At 41.2% G+C, this 20,612-nt stretch overlaps 1 protein-coding gene across 1 annotated transcript in view; it reads left to right on the top strand.

Moving 5' to 3' along the window:
* The window catches only part of TRPC5 (transient receptor potential cation channel subfamily C member 5), a 135,033-nt gene that overhangs the window by 74,817 nt on the left and 39,604 nt on the right, over positions 1-20,612 (top strand). The window contains exons 3-5 of the mRNA XM_059384723.1: positions 5,447-5,783; positions 7,182-7,321; positions 12,250-12,572. Coding sequence (XP_059240706.1) covers positions 5,447-5,783; positions 7,182-7,321; positions 12,250-12,572 — 800 coding nt within the window. The remainder of the gene's footprint in view (positions 1-5,446; positions 5,784-7,181; positions 7,322-12,249; positions 12,573-20,612) is intronic.

The following is a 20,612-nucleotide window of genomic DNA, read 5'->3' on the forward strand; positions in this document are numbered from 1 at the left end:
ACTGTGAAAACCAACAGCTTGGCAGCTTCTCCACTAGAAAGGAGAAGACTGGGTTTGGAGCTCCCCCAAAAGACCCATCCCAAAAGAAAATCGTCATTATATGACCTGTCTGGCAACTCCCTAGGAAAGCTCTATTTACAGAGCTTGTGTTTATGTGATCTTATTCAAGACCAACAGCCCTTTCCCCTAAGGGCATTTGTTGAAAAATTCAGCAGCAACTGTTTCATATCACAGCTGCCTGAAACAGTGGATAGCAGTTGAGGCAAACAATAGGCTTATCAAAAAAATAATCTGGATCCATAAATATATAAAAAAGATTGTAGATGAAGACCCGGTGGAATTCATCCCAGTAGTGTAGGAGTGATTCACATAACAAAATCAATGTATTACATTATATTCATAGAAGGAAGGGAGAAAAACATACATAATCTTTCAATTGACGTAAGAGAAGTACTTGACATAATCCAACACCTTTTCATGATAAAAAAAAAGACACTCAGAAAATAGATAAGAACTTCCTTTAACGTGATGAAAGCCATCTATGAAAAAGCCATAGCTAATATCACACTTAATGAAGATCAACTGAAAGCCTTTTCCCTAAAATCAGGAACAGAACAAGGATAGACTTATTGATAAATGGAATAGAATTAAGAGTCCAAAGTAAACCCTTATGTTCATCATTAGTTGATTTTCAACAAGGATCCAAATACAATTTAATGGGGAAATAACAGCTTTTTCAAAAAATAATGCTGGGACAAGTGGATATCCACATGCAAATGAATGAATTTGGACCCCTTTCTCACACAATATGCAAAAGATAATTCAAAATGGATCAAAGACCTAAATATAAGAGCTAAAGCTATAAAATCCAGAGAAGAAAACCTAGGTACAAATCTTTGTGACCTTGGATAAGGTGATGGTTTCTTAGATATGACAGCAACAGCACAAGCAACAAATTTAAACATAAATTGGACCCCACCAAAATTAAAAACTACAGCTCTAGTCTCTACAGTTTGGCTCTTAGTGCAATGAAGCATACAATGAATACACACTCTGCTGTTTTTCCTGCAATCTCTCCTTCTGAAGCATTCTTAAAATCGAGTAGAGATTGATTAAATAACCCATCAAATTTGAACTTCGTTATGCAAACAGGAATCAGGATTGTGCTTTCAAGGTTCACAGATGTTTTGGGCTTCAATACTACATGGTATCTTAACAAAAACTTCCTTTATAATATTCTAATTGCAGTTTGTTCTGCCAGAATCCACACCACCCTACACTATGCTTATCAGATGTAAAAACAGAAACTAAAAACCTGTCCAAACTGTAAAATCACCATCTTCAGCCAAATCAAAAATCAGAGCAGAGGCAGTGAAGACAGAGGCTGGATGGTAATATCCTATGTTAAAAGAAGCTTCGCCTCTGTACTTTATGCCTAAAGGAAAGTGAATTCTTTTTTTTTAAAAGATTGTATTTATTTATTTGACAGATAGAGATCACAAGTAGGCAGAGAGGCAGGCTCCCTTCTGGGCAGAGAGCCTGATGTGGGGCTCAATCCCAGGACCCTGGGATCATGACCTGAGCCAAAGGCAGAAGCTTTAACCCACTGAGCCACCCAGGTGCCAAGGAACGTGATTTCTGGGGTCAGAGTTCTTGGAGATACATGACAGGAAGTCCCAGGTGGTCATAAAGACCAATGCTGACATGGTCCAAATATTTGGTCCTAGCAGCAGTAGGGAGCAACATCATAGTACAGGGATTGGCAAACTACAACTAAAGTGTTAATTGGCATGGGGCACCTGGGTGGCTCAGTTAGTTGAGCATCTGACTCTTGATTTCAGCTCAGGGCATGATCTCAGTGTCATGAGATCAAGCCCTGCATTAGGCTCCACACTCAGCAGGGAGTCTGCTTGAGATATTCATGCTCTCTCTCTCTCTCTCTCTCTGCCCCTCCCCTGCCTCTCCCCCAAATAAACAAATAAATAAATCTTAAAAAATTTAAAAATAAAAATAAAGTGTTACTGGTGCACACACAGCCACACCTATTCATTTACACATTTACATATTGTTTATTGCTGAATTTCTACCAAAAGAGTTGAGTAGTTAATACAGGAACTATATGGACTTCAAAGCCCCACTTATTAACTATCTAGCCTTTTGCAGAAAAAGTTTGTCAACCTTTGCTGCAGACATCAGTACATCAGTCCTGATATCTCCATTCAGCATTGCACATCTCCGTAAACCTATTCCAGCTTCAGTGTTCCCACTCTCAGCTGATGACATTAATAGCTACCAATTCTCCCAAGAGAAGTCCCTCTCCCCTTTACACTCAATCCCCATCTACTCCTTCACTCCCCATCCCTCACTACATCCTGCCACTTCCTTCCTCCTCCTCAGCATTTTGCATCTGAGCATGGCTTTCCATTTCCACTTCCATAACCTTAGTCCAAGTCACAATCATATGCCAGATTCCTAACCAGTCTTCCTACCTCAAGTTTTGTCCACTTTCTGCCTCCCATTCATCTCTCACTTGATCCCCAGAAGGATCTTTCTAAAGTCTAAGTTTGATCCTATCATATGCATAATCATATCAGCAGCTAAGACTGAATGAGCCCTAACTATGTGCTAGGCATAATTCTGAGTGTTTTGTATGTAGTAAGTGATTGTTTTCTTTTTTCAAGAGTTATTTTTTTAAAAGATTTTATCACCTTATTTGAAAGAGAGAAAGCAACACACAGAGCATGAGTGGAGGGGAAGGGACAGGAGAGGGAGAAGCAGACTCCCCACTGAGCAGGGAGCCTGATGCTGGGCTCAATCCCAGGACCCTGGGATCATGACCCAAGCTTAAGACAGAAGCTTAATCAACTGAGCCACCCAGGCAAACCTATTTATTTATTTGAGAGAGACAGAGCATGCATGCATGGGGGGAGGGGGAAAGGGAAAGAGAGAATCTCAAGCAGACTCCCCACCCCAAACACAGAGTCCATCCAGTACAGGGCTCAGTCCCACAACCCTGAGATCAGGATCCAAGCCAAAAATCAAGAGTTGGATGCTCAACTGACTAAGCCAAGCAGGGGCCTGATAAGTGATATTCTTTTTTTTAAACAATGAAACAACACACTCTGATAAGTAATCTTAAGTCTCACACCAACCCTAGCTGGTAGATCCTGTTTTTATCTCCATTCTTCAGATGAAAACACTGAAGAACAAAGAGAACTGATGCAATCTAGCTCCAGATTCTACAGTGGAGGGTCATAACTACTCTATTATTCTAAACACATACAAATACACACACTCACACTTGCACATACTCACACACATAAAAAACATATTGCTTATGGCTCCCTATCTCTCTTAAAAAGAGCCATACTATTTACAGTAGCCAAAGGTTATCATTTTCACCTTCTGTAACCCTTCTCTACTTCTCCAACCACATCTCCTGCCATTCACAGCTTTGCCGTTCCAGCTGTAACCACCCCAGATGGCTCTAGTTCCTCATACAGGTCATGCCTTTAGTCATGTCATCTCCACTACTTTTGCTCTTCACTCCCTACTACTTTTCCCTCCCTACACTTAACCAGCTTCTACATATCATGTAATGCTCCACTCAGGTATCACCTCCACCAGGGAGCCTTGGCTGAGCAGTCCAGATTTGCTCTCCTTTGTGATCCCATTATGTTTTGTTCATATCCACTTTAATTTTAAGCCCTTACTATACTGTTTTAAAACTGCTTTATATATCTGTCTCCCTCACTAGACTGTGCACTCCCAGTGCCCTCCCCACAGCATCTAAACATCTTGCTTTACCCTTCTACTTTTCTGTACTTTTTTAAGAACTTTTTCATCCCAGCCTCTAGCATAGGTTATAATGCCAAAAAAAGTCATAAGAGACTATAGGATTGTGTCTTTCTGTGTGATACAGGACATGTTGGGGATCATAAGCATCTTTGAACAAGATGAGATCACATAATAAAAAAATCTTAGAGGTTATTTTTGGTAGTTTCATAATAGTAAAGTGCTTTAGGGTAGTCTAGACTTCCAAATATATAATGGCTCAAACATACTAAAATACTCTCAGGCATGTAACAATTCAAGGCAGATATCAGCAAGGTAGTTCTCCTCTATATGGTCACTGACAGACATGAGCTGACAGAAACTCATAGGTTATGCTGGTTACCATATCCTAGTCAATGAGAAGCAGAAGAAAACATGGTGGAACACACGTAAGACCTCTATAAGCCAGGCCTGGAAGTACCCCATCATTTCTCAGCAATCCCATTATTAAGAACTTAATCATGTGGCCACATCTCACTGCAAGGGAGACTGGAAGGTGTAGTCCGGCTGTGTGCTTAAGGAAGAGCAGAATGGTTGTAGTGGGAAGCCAGTGACCTTCACAGATAAGCCAACAGTAAAGTTGGGCTAGTCTACCTTGGGTGTTCGGTAATTGATGCAAGAATTTGATTTCCTTTGCCCTAGTAAGCTATATAGTACAGCTCTGTTTAAACTTTCCCATGGGAAGCCTGGAAATATGGGCAGTCTTTAAAATCACGGCTGACGGCTGAACTCCCTATTGAGTTGCTTACCAGGAAGTGGCAGTTTGATGATGACTTGCAATGCTGACGATTCCTTAACTATTAATCACTGACACTTTGGAGATTGCCATTAAGTAAAATCCCAGCTGGGTTAGTACACAGTGCTGCAATTTGGGCCCCCGAATACTGTTCCCTCTTCTGCATGTCTAGACTTGAAAGAGTGTTAATAGATGGCAAAGCAGCAAGCTGATTCACTGCTAGCCAACCAAAAGGTGCTCGAAACCAAAGTGGGAAAGAGATAAAATCAAGCAGGGAACTCATTTCCATTCTAAACCACAGCCACAGACATGAGCTTATTCTCTGCCAGTTTGTGTTTTCCCAAACATAGTGCATGTTTGTTGATGACATCACGTAAGCTCAGGGAATGAGTAAAAGTGAACCAATTTGAAACAAAATGTCCCCATGATTCTCTGCTAAGAGACATGGATATTCCCAGAAAAACTATGTAAAACAGCTGCCCAGGCTCTACTCCCAAGGGATGCTCATTTAGTCAATCTTTGGTGTGACCTGGGAAACGGAATCTTTTCATGTTCACTGGATGATTCTGATGGAAAGCCAAAGTTTGGGAACCATTTCTCTAAGATGATGGGAACAAGAATAGGGAAGCATGACAAAGCACAAACCCAACAGAGTGATTTTGCCTAATATGTGAAACAAATAACCCTATGGAAAATCCAGTCTCATAGCTTGACATGTAGAGACATCTCTGGGATTAGATCCATTCATGGAAACCTGGAAAATAAGCTTCTTCTGGGGATTAGCCATGCAGCTTCCTGTAAACTAGGAGAGGTATTATGAATGTATACTTCCACCTGGACATCCAAGATGCCTAACTTGTTCTCTTTCTTTCCCAGTTTGTTGCTCAGCCTAATTGCCAACAGTTACTTGCCACCCTGTGGTATGATGGCTTCCCTGGATGGCGACGGAAACACTGGGTAGTCAAGCTGCTTACCTGCATGACCATTGGGTTCCTGTTTCCCATGCTGTCTATAGCTTACCTCATCTCCCCCAGAAGCAACCTTGGGCTGTTCATCAAGAAACCCTTTATCAAGTTTATCTGCCACACAGCATCATATCTGACCTTCCTCTTCATGCTTCTCCTGGCTTCTCAGCACATCGTTAGGACAGACCTTCATGTTCAGGGGCCTCCCCCAACTGTCGTGGAATGGATGATATTGCCTTGGGTTCTCGGTGAGTCAAAGAAACCAGGAGCTATGGCTAGATTGCCTGCTGCTCCTGTTTAAAGACAGTAAGTACTGGAACAGGCAAATGGACCAGCCCTGAATTAGGACATCTTTTCTTTGTGCCATAGGGAAACCTTTTGTTGGGAGTCTCAGAAATGTAGTTCCTTCTTCCCCAGACCCCAGTCTCTTAGTATTACCTGGCCCACAGTGAGACTGACAGTGAACCCAGGGCTTAATTCTGCTAACCTAACATCTTCAATGACAGGAAATTAATCTGTCAGTTGGTGTGGAAGAAAAACCAAGTATCAATCAGAATGGGTTTCAGCTAAGCTAGGCAGAGCAAGTGTTAATCAGTCTATTCAATGCCCTTCCTATAACTCAAGAGCAGTTGAACCTGTTGCTTTCTTGAGGCTACCCCACAGAATCCCAGTGCTTATTCAGGGTCCACATCCTATATGGGTAATGATTCCACAATCGGGAGGGGAACCTGAGAAATTCACACAATTCATGGTAAAAGTAACTTTACCAGTAGTCTCTAAGCATGGCTAGATTGCACTGGACCCTCCAATGCATTACTATCCTCCAAATCCTTGCTACTCAAACTGTAATTCCTAAATCAACAATGTCAGCATCACCACTTGGGAACTTGTTAGACATACAGAATCTCAAGTCCCACCCTGTATATAGGGAATCAGAATCTGAATTTCAACATCATCCCCAGGTGATTGACATGCACTTTAAAGTCTGAGAAGCACTGCCTTAGACCACAGCCACTCTTTTTACTGGTTTCTCAATTCCAAAACTCAAGAAACATCTACATCATCAGGCAGAATTCCAGAACCCCCCCCCCCACACACACACACACAATCAGAGGAGAAAGGAGAAAAGAGTATTCTAAATTATTTTGGGCCCCATTGCCTAGTGTCAGCCTCAACATCCGGTAATTCAGTTGGCAGTTAGCTAGTTCATCTCAAAACTTACTAAGTTTTCCCTCCAGCACATGGTGGAAACTAAGGACTACAGGATAATATTGACCTCACTAGTTTATTAACATAATTAGTGTATTTCCTACTTCAAAATGGGAATAGGTTGGAATCAAGCACCCAAAATTGCAGCAGCATTCCAGTAACTATAATAGCAACGCTAAGAATGAGTAGCATCCAGAAAAATGTAACATATGAGCATCTTCAGGTAAAGCCTATCAAGTTTGGTGAGTCCACAACTGAGAAGTGATGCAGGAAAGAAAAAGAGGCACATTATTATTATCATCTCTGGGGGCTTCACTCCAGTGATCTCAATTCATTCATTGTTTTTGCCTGTCTTTATTCAGGGGAATCCTACTCTGATGACTATGATGACTCTTTTGACCCTGTCTAGAAATAAACCTCTTGCCTCCATTTTTTAGGTTTCATTTGGGGGGAGATTAAGGAAATGTGGGATGGTGGATTTACTGAATATATCCATGACTGGTGGAACCTGATGGATTTTGCAATGAACTCACTCTACCTGGCAACTATTTCATTGAAGATTGTGGCCTATGTCAAGGTAAATTGGAATGTTTGCCATTTTTCTTATGCAATGATTTGTGTTACATTAAGCTTTATCATGGGGGGGAAAGTGCCTTTGACAGTCCACTCCATGCAGGAAAGTACCATATAAATAGACATTCTTTCAATAGTTTGTAAGTAGTTTCCACTTAAGAATAGAGCAATTTGCAAATGAATCTTTAGCTTCTTAAACTGACAGTAGAAGGATCTTCAGCCACACACCCACCCACTCAGTTAGTGTTTGAATCCTTTCTACAGTATCCTTGCCAAGATGATCCACCGATGTTTCCATAGGTCAGGGGACAGAAAACACACTGAATTCACAATCTCGGAAAACCTCCATCAACACTTGCCACTTCATTAAAAAGTGCTATTTTATGTTTTTCTAATATTATTTTCCCTGTGACACATCCATTAATAATCTTTCTTCCCTGTGGGGTCAAACAGAACAAAGCTGTTCCTTTTTCTGAATAGTGCTTGCAGTGTGAAGCCATCTCTCCCTAACTTGCTGATTTGACTCTTCTCAAAGCTAAGTATTCACACTTCCCTCAAGTGTTCCTCATATGACGGGTAGGGGAACCCTAGAAACTTCACTGCGGGAGATAGAGATCTTTAATCATCTCTCCCTCCCTTATTATTTCCAGCTCCAGGATGATCATTCAAGCTGTTATAAATCCAGCTTTTTGAGTATCACTCAGCTTATGCCTCTCTACCAATTCAGATATTGAATACGTGCACACGCACACACACACACACACACACACACACACACACACACACACAGGTTATCTTAATGCTTTTCCCACATAATGTACAACCTAAATTATCCTGAAAAATAACTCATGTCCAACATCTCATATTGGTTAGTCCCAGGCTCTAGGTTCAGATTTGGTGCTCATTAGATGATAGAATAGCTGGCTCCTTCTACCCTGAGTTGAACTCCTCCAGCATGAGGAAAAGCTGACAATTCAGTCTCCAAGATTGTCTAGTCAGTCATGCTTTTTGGCACTAACTCCCACATTAAGGAGTTTTAGAATGGGAATATGGCTGTCCCCCAAATCTCCAACAACTTATTTTTATATCCTTAATATGCATATTGTATAAATTTGAGGACCCTGGGAGCTAGTTATGTGGAACATGAATATTGAATGCAGTCATGAAACATTTTTGAAAAAAGCCAAAGAGTATGCCTTATACTTGTGGTGATCATTTAACACATACTTACAACTTTCTTACAAGAATAAGCTGGTGAGGAAAATGTCTGAATCTCTCTGGTTAATGTGCCTGGATGAAATCCATGTGATTTTGGCACTCTGCTGACTAAGTAACACTGTTCGCCTTGGGAAAAAACAAAACTCTTCCTTTGGAAGTGGTAGTTATTTACAGGAAGGACAACAGATTATCAATCTAGAAACTGGTGGGTTTTGCTTAAACAGGGGAATTTAGAATAAATGATCAAGAAAAGGATTTACTCTTGGGATATAAACATGTGTCTATAGATTCCCAACATTGGCTAATTTTATAACCTATTCAATTTCACTGGCAGGGATTTCAAGGAGCTAGAAATTCCCCCATCACATAGTGGAAAGATAAATCAACTATACTAAGCTGAATAAATGCCTCGCAACTGATAAATACTTAACCCAAAGAAAACAATTGCCACAAAATTGGAGTTCTTCTCAAAAAAAAAAAAAAGGAGGAGAATTTATGAAGCAAGGCATGCCACATGCAGATTTGGATTTGCAATGAGAAACTGCAAATGGTCAGTCTGGTCTACTCATCCATAGAGGCATACTAGTCTGAGATGAACTTCTCCAAGTAGGCTGAGACAACCTCTATGAGGTAAAGCCACAAAAGCTGGTACCCATGCCCCTTGAACCATTTCTGGTCACTGTTGTACTAAGGTGGTACAGAAATACCATGGGATAAGCTGTTCTTAGAGAAGATCCTTTATTAGAGCAAAAACAATAGTCAACGAGATTATATATATATATATATATATATATATATATATATATATATTCCACTGCAAGTGGTCTGCAACAACAGAAACCAAAAGGCAAGGCACATACCAAAGTACTCAAAAGGAACAAATACACATAACATTCGCCCTCAGTGGCCCCCAGATAATCCTACAAATGGAGAATAATTATCCTTGTGTCTTCTAGGATAGTACCACCTAGATTTATCCCAAGACCACCTTATCTGAACTTTGATACCCATTGAGTTATGGCCCTTTCTTCATCCAGTACGTGGCTGAAGACACAATCTCCCACTCCGTCCTTATTATTATTAAGGCCCTACCTTAGGCTGGCCCTCTTCATATTTGGCTTCTGAAATGATAGACTCCAATTTATACCCCTTTGAAAGACATGGATGCCAATTTTCAATCTGGATTCTATCTCAAAGAATATAAGAAAAAATTTCTTGCCTCCTAGTATCACTAAGTAAAGAATCAGGAAACCTGAATGTAATCCTTGTTCTGATACAATCTAGATTACCATAGGTCATCCTTCTACCTCCTTGAGCCTAAGATTCTGTCTCTGCAAAATAAGCAGATTGGACTAGATCAGTGGCTGTCAGCCTTTTAACTGTTTCCATGAAACCATATCTTGAAGTTAAAACTTATTCAAAACTTCAATATATGAGAGAGCTCAAAGATTGAATTTGGATTGAGGAATCAATCTTCCAAGCCTTTTCTTTGGCTCCCAGAGCGGCTACAAAATGCTTCTACTAAACCCTCAGGCTTCAAGGAACACAATTTGCAAACCACTTGTGTTAGATCAGGGGCCATCAAACTATGGTCTGCAAATCAAATTTGGTCGGCTGCCATATCCATATGTTCACTTATTCCCTATTATTTCTACAACGAGGAGTTGAGTAGCTGTAAAAGGGACCATATAATGCACTAATCAAAAATTTCTGCTATCTGACCCTTGACAGAAAAAGTTTCGCTGACCTTGACGCTAAAAGATCTCCAAGTTTATTCCTTGCTTTCATATTCTATAATATCTTCCTCCAAAGGTAAAGATGTAAAACACAGATTTGCCGTAAGAATCCTTTTTCATACTTCTGAATGTTCTACAAATCCAGATTCACTGTCCCCCGGGCACCAGACTTCCCTGTGCTTACAGCTGTGATTATAGAGGGAGGAAAATCCTGAATTAAGAGCTGTGCAGGTTCCAGTTGATAATTTCTAGTTCTAAAATATAGGTCTGTTTCATTATTAATATCTCCATGTCTCAGAGCTCAGAACTTCTAAAGACCCATCTAACATATATGCTGTGATATCAACTATCATTTGAGTGAATATTTAATAGAGATAATACTAGACCAAGTGTGTTGAGATCACAACTTTAGGCCTGGCTCTGCCACCAGCTTGCTGTGTGATGAGAAGCAAGTCACTCTGCTACCTGGATTTCAGTTCTCCCACTTGTAAAATAGGCCTGAAGATACCCACCCCTCACAGCGATGCAGCCAATGTGGGGTATTTTTGGTGCTGTTATTTTGGGAAGGAAAAAGGCAGGGATATAAGATTTGGCCAAGAGTATATAAAACAGATTATCTACCTAAAGTTCATCTGAAACGGAAGCACAAGGGTGGCAAGGTTTCTCTCAACTCTTCTAACAGAGAAGAATATTGGATACACACAAATGATTTTAACAACACCAGTTTTGTCAGTTGTTGGAACTGAACCACAGTTTAGAAATGCTAACAATATAATTTGGCCCCCAATGCAACATTTTCTCAGAAAAGTTGTTTACATTTAGTCCTGAGAAATTGTGATATTTAGATGAGAGCTCAAGGCAATATGCTTTGGATTGAATTCCAGGCAAAATCTACTTCTGTCTTGGGGAAGGTAATAAGCAAGTTCTTATATTTCTATAACATCTCTCCTTATGGAGTACACACTCTCTCACATATGGACACATAATCACAAACCTGTGCAGTGGACAGGAGTAGATACTATCCTCATTTTACGGTGAAATGGAGAGATACAGGCAGTTTTAAGTTAACAGAGCCCAAATCGGTTATAAGGCCTCACAGTGAAGCTATCTTTCTATAAAGCTGCTCCTAATGTTCCAGGAGCTGGAAGTCCAGAATGGGGCTGAAAAATGGGTAACCAACCCCAGAAACACTGGCTCTTCCTCTCCTTCAACTTCCTGGCTCTTCATTTGTACTAGAAGGACATGTGGACTTGTAGGGCTGTCAAAGGAACTATAAAATACATGCCTACACCACCATGTGGAGCAGTACTAAATTCACTACCTGGAAGGCTTACATGCTATTTGTAATTGAATGAAATACATTACAGACTGCTAAACTCCAACAGAAAACTGAGCAATGGCCCTCTAAGGTTGCTCTAGCAGCCCCAAACTGTGAGTCAGCAAGGAGGGCAGGATGAACACTGCACACCGAGGAGGCCGAACCTATCCCTCATCCTTCAGTAACTACAAGTTGTCTGTGGTACTCAGAAGGAAATGGGGGCCTGGGGAGGTAAATCTAAACAATTTTGGTAGGAATCTGAAATCTCATTAGGAAACAGAGTAATTTGTCCCCACTACCTTGGGCATACCGATGGCTCTGTTCCAGTGACTCTCCCCAACAATCTGGTAAACTCAGAGTTAGAAAATGTCTGTGGATAAACCACAGGTGGTTGCTCCAGATGATTGCTTCAAAATTCATTTTTCTCTGTGTAGATGCAGGGAATATATTTGGGTGAGAGTGGGAGGAAAAGAGTTATTAACATCATATATTGATTGGATGGGGAAGGGAGACAAACAGTGCCATGCACACGGCCTGTTGTATAAATGAATGCTTGATGCTTACTTTAGTGGCTTTGTTTGGGTACTAGACAGGAGAAAAGAAGAAAAAATTTTATAAATGCTCACTGTACCTCTCACCTTGTGTACTTGTTTCTTGCAGTATAACGGTTCTCGTCCAAGGGAAGAATGGGAAATGTGGCACCCGACCCTGATTGCAGAAGCGCTCTTTGCAATATCCAACATTTTAAGTTCGTTGCGTCTCATATCCCTGTTCACAGCCAACTCCCACTTAGGACCTCTGCAGATCTCTTTGGGGCGCATGCTGCTCGATATCCTCAAATTCCTCTTTATCTACTGCCTAGTACTGCTGGCTTTTGCCAATGGATTGAACCAGCTTTACTTTTATTATGAGACCAGAGCGATCGATGAGCCAAACAACTGCAAGGGAATCCGATGTGAGAAACAGAATAATGCCTTCTCCACGTAAGACCCTCCCCCCCCCCTGGCCTTTTTCTGCTTTCTCTTTCTTTGCTCTATTTTCAGTCCATAGCTTTATCACTGTTTTTTGACAGTCCACACAAAGCTTACTTATGGATCAACCCAAAGGATTTCTCGCTATAGAAACCTTCTCGCTATAGAAGACTAAGAGAGGAAGCAGTTAGGTGAGAGAAGAAAGAGACACATACATGGGCTCCCAGGAACTCCTCTAAAGAGCTAGTTCTAAATAATTTTGGTAGGAATCTTTGAAAAGGGGGTAAATAATTCCTCACTCCTAAAAGCATCACTAACCAAGGAAATGAAAGAGCAAGGCTATTCCTCTGAACGAGTGATTACCAAAGCTAAATTACGTATTCTGAATCAAGAACAAAGAAAAAGGAGGGATGCAAGACTATCTTAATGTAGACTGGGATATTGTGATGTATGATAAGAAATGTGTATTTGGCCTTCCTGTTTCTGGCACAGAGCTCCTAAAAGCCTTGGAATTTCCTAAGGGCCAAGACTGACAAAGGTGTCTTTTGTTGTGTTAAGAAGGTGACTTTAGGAAAACAACCTAAGGATGGAGGCTGGTTGCCAGGAGAATCAACCTTAAGTGACTAAAGGGTTGAAACATTCAGTCCCACCCCTCAAGCACCAGGGAAGGGAGAGTTGCTGAAGACTGAGTTTAATTAAACCAGTGGCCAATGAATCTAATCAATCATGACTATTCAATGAAGCCTCCACAAAAACCTTAAAGGACAGGTTTTGGAGAGCTTACAGATTGGTGAGCACATGGGGATTTGGGGACAATAGGGTATCTGGAGAAGGCATGGAAGCTCACAGATTTGGGTCAGTCTGAGTTTGGACCACTAGACTCAAAGTCACCCCTCAAGGTAAAAATTGTAGAGGACAACAGAAGGTCCCTCTAAGACCTCTGGTCACCAAGAAGGTGGTCAGTGTGGGGCACAGCAAAATTAAGAAACTACTGAAACCAGAGAATTCAGTATGAAGGAATTGTTTTCATTTTGTGGATATCATCAGCTTCCTGAAGACCCATTAGTAAAACAGATTATGAGAGTAACCAATTTAGGAACTGTGCCTTTAATTTTGAATACTGTACAGTGGAAGGGCATGTTTGGGTTGATACAGGACCCATAGCTCATGACTAAACAATCACAGATGACTATATGTGATCCAGATACAAAGGAGGCTATTCCCAAGGGAATGACCAGCCCAGTTAACTGGATAAAAGCCCCTGTAGGGCGTGTTTACCCTGAGAGGGGGGACTTCTCAATTCCCCCTATAAATGCCAAGTGGAATACCCCAGATGAAGCCGCTGACATGCTTCCTATACAAGATACATGGAAATGACTTCAAGATGACTGAGAAATCTGCCTGCTGAATATGCCCCGATTACTCAGGTCATAGTAAATGCTGTGGTTAAGGAGCCTTTTTCACACAGGCACCCCATATAACCTTACGGCTGCAAAACCAAAAAACACTCTGGGAAACCTTTGCAATTTGATGTCTCAGCTTTCTCTCATGGGTCTTAATAAAAAAATTAGGTTAATTAACAGTAGAATAGGAAAAGGCCACAAAGTGGAAGCTTTTAAACAGTTATTAAGGAATAAGGTGAATAAAGCAAATATTGAAAGGAGCAAAACAAAGAGGAAACAGAGAAGAGTCCCAGGACTCATCCCACAGGATGGAAATCTTTAGGTGGTTATTAAGAACGGAGATGAATAAAACAGACTTTGACGGGGTTAAAGTAAAGACTTTAACACAACACTCCCAAAGGTTTGGATGGCCAAAGGGACTCCATACTGGTCCCCCAACATTAAAGGGCCCAAAACAAGTCTACTTTATTTATCCCAGTTTGGAGAATTTTAAAAAGCCAGCAGGCAAAAATTACAATGAGAAACCTAACCAGCAATCATTTGGGGCAGTGTTTGGACAAAATAAGTTAAAGACTGACAAAAAGGCCAGGGTTCCTTGGCTCAAACTCTAGCTGGGAACCCAAAGTCTTCTGTACAACAGTAAGTAAAATGGTTAGAGGGTGGAAAAGAGAAGTTTCTGGACTCATTCATACAGAACTCCTCTTAACTGTAATACCAAAACCCCTTGGTGATGCCCTGACTCAGGCTGTAGTTAGATTGAGAAAATATAAAAATGTAAGGATAGGGACACCTGGCTGGCTCAATATATAAAGCATGTGACTCTTGATCTCAAGATCATGAGTTCAAGCCCCATGCTGGGTATAGAGCTTACTTAAAAAGAAGTAAAAAATTAAAAATGTAAGCATCAGGGCACCTGAGTGGCTCAGTTGGTTAAGCGACTACCTTCAGCTCAGGTCATGATCCTGGAGTCCCGGGATCAAGTCCCACAACGAGCTCCCTGCTCAGCGGCGAGTCTGCTTCTCCCTCTGACTTTTCCCCTCTTGTGTACACTCACTCTCACTCTCTCTCTCTCTCTCACTCTCTCTCATTCTCTCCCTCTTAAATAAATGAATAAAATCTTATTTAAAAAATGTAAGTGTCAATAGGATCATAAAAGTTAGAATGTTTGAACAGGCTTTATGTAAAAACCCTGTGTCTCCTTTACCCAAATGTTTTTATGGGAATGGATTATTATGTCTGGCTGAGGACCTCCCCTATCTAGTATTACAAAACCAACGCCTGTCAGTGAAATCCTAATAGAGACTGGAGGTAAGACCATAGGAGTTGATGGAATTAAGGTAAAAGTTTATAGGAGAACTGGTATGTTTGAACAGGCCTTATGCAAAGTGGTTGCATCCCTTTTTCCTGATTGCACTGTGGGGATGGACATTACATCCTACTGGGGAGCATTTCTATTCCAAAACAGAACACATGCAAATCCACCCTTCAAGCAATATTAATGGGGAATGCTTCATAAGAACCAGTATGACTGCCTGAGTCCACACAGTGTGGAACAGATGATGGAATGCTGGGAGGGACAAATTCTCTGGGCCATAGGCCAAAGCAGAGCATAGACAGGGCTTAGAATAAAAGCTCATGAGCACCTCCCAGTGACATCTATATGTCCTTTCATAGGAGTAAGCTAGAGATGGGACAGGCTGAAGGCAAGATTTGAATCAGTTCACCTTCTGGGATTAGTTTAGCTCCCCTAGCATGGATCAGAAATGTCTCCCTTTTCCCATTTGAGACACAAGGAGGCAGCTCATGAAGCTGTCCATGAGTCCACTGCTGCCAGACACATGGAGTTTGTGTACCTTTTCTTTGTAAACTCAACGTCTCCTTCCTTAGGACCTTCAAGCCTCCAAGATGGCTGTTATTTTCCGACAAATCACTGTTAGGGGAAACAAACAAGAAGAAAATAAGCACACGATAGGAAATTTGTTAGATTTCAAGAGACGTCCTGGGCTTACGCTAGACTCAGTGTCCTGTAACATGTCCATCTCAACCCCCCCAGTTCTGGAAAGTGCCACTCAACACTGGTATTTACAGTAATGACCCCAAGCTCATGAGAGGGTTTTAGTCATTAAACTAAACTACATTTTTTCCCCTTAATCCTATAAACTAAGGCAGTTCAGTGCCACACAATTCAGATGTCCTAGAAATGTGTTCAGTAACAAAGACCAGAGGAAAAAATGAGTTTCTGCTCACCCCCAAGTTGCACCAAAAAAAAGGGGAAAAAACAATGCTATGTAGCCTACCCCTATTATTTGTTTCTAGCAGCATTTCCTAAAATGGGTTATAAATAACCACAGTTCATGGGGATGTTAAGACACGTAAATATGATGAATTGACTTTTGGAAATGCTAGGACAAATTTTAAAGGATTTCTTAACTGCGGGTCTTCTTAGGTACTTCATTGTGAATCCACGATGTAAGAAAAGATTACCCCAAATGCATTGGCCAGGATGATGTACCAATGAACAGAGTTTGAAAAATGCTGACTCATTCCACTGTGCATTTTTCAGTCCCCACCCCCTCCACTAGGCCACACCCCCTGCCTCTTTTCCCAGTACTCAAGGGAAAATCTTGCATGGGGAAACGGCACTCATGTGAAAGGAAAAAAAAAAGAAGTCAAATGAGTTGATGAGAAGAGAGTGGGATTTTTGGTTAAGCCAGCCAGGAATGTATAACGGCAACCAGTCACCCTGCTAGTGCCTCTTGGCTAGGCCCTGCTTTCTCTCCTGTATTACTCTAGAGGCAGAACTCCTCTATCAACCTGTTTTCAATATGAAGAGCAATGCTGTGGTAGTTTGAGCACCAAGAGGCTGCATTTGTTCACATCAAAGTGTGCAATAGAACTGAACACCTGAAAGTGAGGTGCCTTCCAGGAGGCCAGGTCCCCTGTCAAATTGCTCTTCCATGTAAACTCTGTTGAAGAAGTTTATGAAATGCCTTCTTGCGAATTTGTATAGTCATTATTAATACCCCTGTTGCCAACTTACATTCTGCTCCCATCACTTGCCCAGCAGGGACAATAAACAAGAATGTGGACCTGGCACACTCAAAATTATACCTTGGGGCATCAGGTATAAAGAAGCGTTGTCATGCTGGAGCCAAATCAGCAGTAATACCACCTCAACTTTTCTTCTAGGTGTTGATTTTTTTTCCTCCATGGAAGTCTGGCTCAGCTTAACATTTTCCTTTAAACACCTCAACTCCAGCATTTATAATACCTGCTAAAATATACACTATTTCGTCAGAGCATCAGGAAAACTCATCTTTTAAGACAAAGAGAAAGCAAGCTCATTTATATATCTGACATAAACTGTGCCATCGGCTTATTGTCATCCGTTTCCTTCCGATTCTCCAGAGACGCCTTTGCTATTCTTAGGCTTTAAAAAAAAAAAAAGAAAAGAAAAAAAAAGAATAGAAAAAAGAATAGAAAAAAGAAAAAAAAAAAGATTTTTTTTCCCAGGCACACAATTCAAGAAGACCGCACCATCCTTACTGACAACCACATGACCATACTATCGGCAGTTTTAAGTCTAGTACTCCATCCTGGGGACACCTCGCCTTCATCTACTATTGAGAGAAGTAACCGGGAAAGCATCAGCATTCTGAGGGCATAGAACCTGCGATAGAAAAACTGTGGAAGTGGCAAGAAGCTAACTTGCCTATCTTATGTCTCTTTCTGAGGTTCCAGCCCTCAATTCCAGATACCTCCCGAACGCACATGGCTGTGCCCCGGCGTTTCAAGCACAAAATGTCGACAGCTAAATTCCGTTATCTCCATATCCCCACCCCAAATCTATTTCCCCTTCACTTCATCTTATTAAATGCCACCAGCCAGAACCCTAGAAGTCATTTATGACTCTTACCCTCTTCCGTCCGCAACTCGTCCAGTCTCTCACCAAGTCGTGCAGCTGAACTCGGTAAATCTCTCCTGAATATAGCCTTTAACGCATATGCGCGCTCATGAGTGCACGTGGGTGCGCGCGCGTGCACGTGTGCGTGCGTGGGTGCGCACACGTACACACATGCGCACATATCCCTACCCCCATCCTTTACCCCCCCCCCCCCCACCCATCAACCGGTCTCCCTGCTTCCAGTAGTCTTTCTCCTCCAAACATTTTCCCACCTGCCTCACAGAAGTTTCTTCCTAAATACCAGTCTTATCCTTTTACCACCCAGCTTCATGCCTGCCAGGTATTGAAATCTTCCCCAGTGTAAAATCCACTTCTTTACCATAACACACAGGACCTTGATAATCTGGACCCCACCTTTCCAGCTTCTCACTCCTCTTCCCCATAGGTAACACCTTGTTCTTCCCAACTACAGGAAAGCATCTTGGCCTATGGGCCTTTGCACATCCCACACCATTCCCTCTGCCTGGCTGGAATGCCCATCCCCACCTGGCCAGCCTGGAAAACTCTAACCCATATTTCAAGCCTCTGCTGAAAAATAACCTGCTCTTCTAAGTCTCTTCTTACCCATTCTAACCCTACTCTCAGTTACAGTCTCCTCCTGTGTTTGTTTCCTATGGCATTCTAAGCACATCTCTGTGACAATATAACTTGTATGTTAGTCGTTGTTCACTCTTTCACCCACCAGACTGAGATTACCCCACTTTAGAAGCCTGGTACCTACCACAGAGGCCTAAGACGTAATGATGTTCGATATGCCCATCCTATCTTCAATCTAGATTTACGTCTGCACTGTCCCTACTCATATGGCTGAAGTATCTGGCCATACTGAAGATCTGAGAATCAAATATTAACACATGCAAAGCACTTAGCACAGTATCACTCTGCTGTTCCACTTTTAGCTTGCTGTCAGAGAAAATCCTTGGCATTTCTCCTACATCCGTCATCCTGAATTTGGGCACTTGGCCCAAGAACAAAGCTTTACATTGATCCCTATTAAATTTCCTCTTGTTAGTTCCAGCCCATTGCTCCATGATTTTGAAACCTTTCTGAATCTTGGTCTTGTCATCCCATCTATTAGTTATCACTCCCAGTCTTGTATCATCTGAAGATCTTAGAAGCTTGCCATCTATTCTTATCAAAAGCATTGATAAAAATGTCAAGACAGGCGTGATATTCACTGGGTGGAATATTGGGCAGCTATTAAAATGATACACATGCAGATTCTATATATACACAAAAAGTAACATACCCTAAATGTGTAACTCTTAAAAACACAAAAATTGTACACACTATGGTTGCAGCTATGTATAACTAGATATCCAAATGAATGACAATCTATAAAGACAATAAAGAAATGTAAAGGTTGACAATAATCATGAAAGCATCTAATATTTACTGAATGTTATGTCTAGACACTAGTACAAATGAGCTTTACATGAATTAACTCATTTAATCCTCATAACCATGCTATAGGTAGGCATTATTATTATTACCCATTTTACAGATAGAGAAATTAGGGTACAAAGCAGTTACACAGGTTGTCTCCAGTCACACATATTGTAAGTGGCAGAGTCAGGATTTCAATCCAGGCATACAAGCTGCAGTCTGTTCTTTTATCCAGGGATGCAGGTGTAAGACTTGTTTGGTGAAGTTACACAAAATTTGTGGAAACTTGAAATAATCACGAATACATACAAAGCCATCGCAGGTCGTAGCAGTGACAGAGCAGTTCACTTGGGACCTCCTTGTAGACCAACTCCATTCATTTGTGGCTATTCCTACTTAATCAGTAGAGATTTCTCTAGCCAGCATTCAGCCCATATTGTCCCATCTTATTGCATGGATACAAACTCAGTCCCCATCAAGGGTTCTTTATGTTTCTGGCCAGGTTTTAAATATTGTTGTTGATTGTCTCCTGCTTTTCCCCCTATTTTAAGTTCATAGCCTTCCTGCTACTCTTATCACAGGAGGGTGCCAATTATTTGTACTTTCCTTAATACTTCTCCCATGGGTACTTCTCCCATCATCTTTAACAGATTTATTCAACAAACATGTATTCAGCAACTGCTATGTGCCAGCCAATGAGGGTGTCCTTATCCTCAAGAAGTTCATAGTCTAATGAAGAATATGAGTAAACAATTAGAATAGCTGCCATTTTTTACTAACATGGAATGAAGTATTTGTTTCAGCAAAACAGTTGCCATTTTTAAAGCCTATGCCAAACACTGTGCCTAGTGCATCATATATGGTATCTTATGTAATGGGGAAAAGTGGTTAAGCATGTGGGCTCCAGGACCAAAAGAGCCTGGTGCAAATCCTACCTATGCCACTTCCTACCAGTGTGCCCATTCTTCGCTTTAGTTTCTCATCTTAAAAAAAAAAAAAAAATAGTAGCTATTTCATAGGGTTATTCCAAGAATCAAACATTACAAGATAAGCAAAGCACTTAGCATAGTGGCTGACACATAATAAGGGCACAGTAAATGTTAGTAATTAGTATTTATCCTTCTGATAAACTATGGTGTGGTGTGTGTAAACAATAAATCTTGGAACACTGAGAAAATAAAATTAAATTTTAGGGCGCCTGAGTGGCTCAGTGGGTTAAGCCGCTGCCTTCGGCTCAGGTCATGATCTCGGAGTCCTGGGATCGAGTCCCGCATCGGGCTCTCTGCTCAGCAGGGAGCC

Source organism: Mustela nigripes, chromosome X (genome assembly GCF_022355385.1).
Source record: "Mustela nigripes isolate SB6536 chromosome X, MUSNIG.SB6536, whole genome shotgun sequence".
NCBI classification, from domain to species: Eukaryota; Metazoa; Chordata; class Mammalia; order Carnivora; family Mustelidae; genus Mustela; species Mustela nigripes.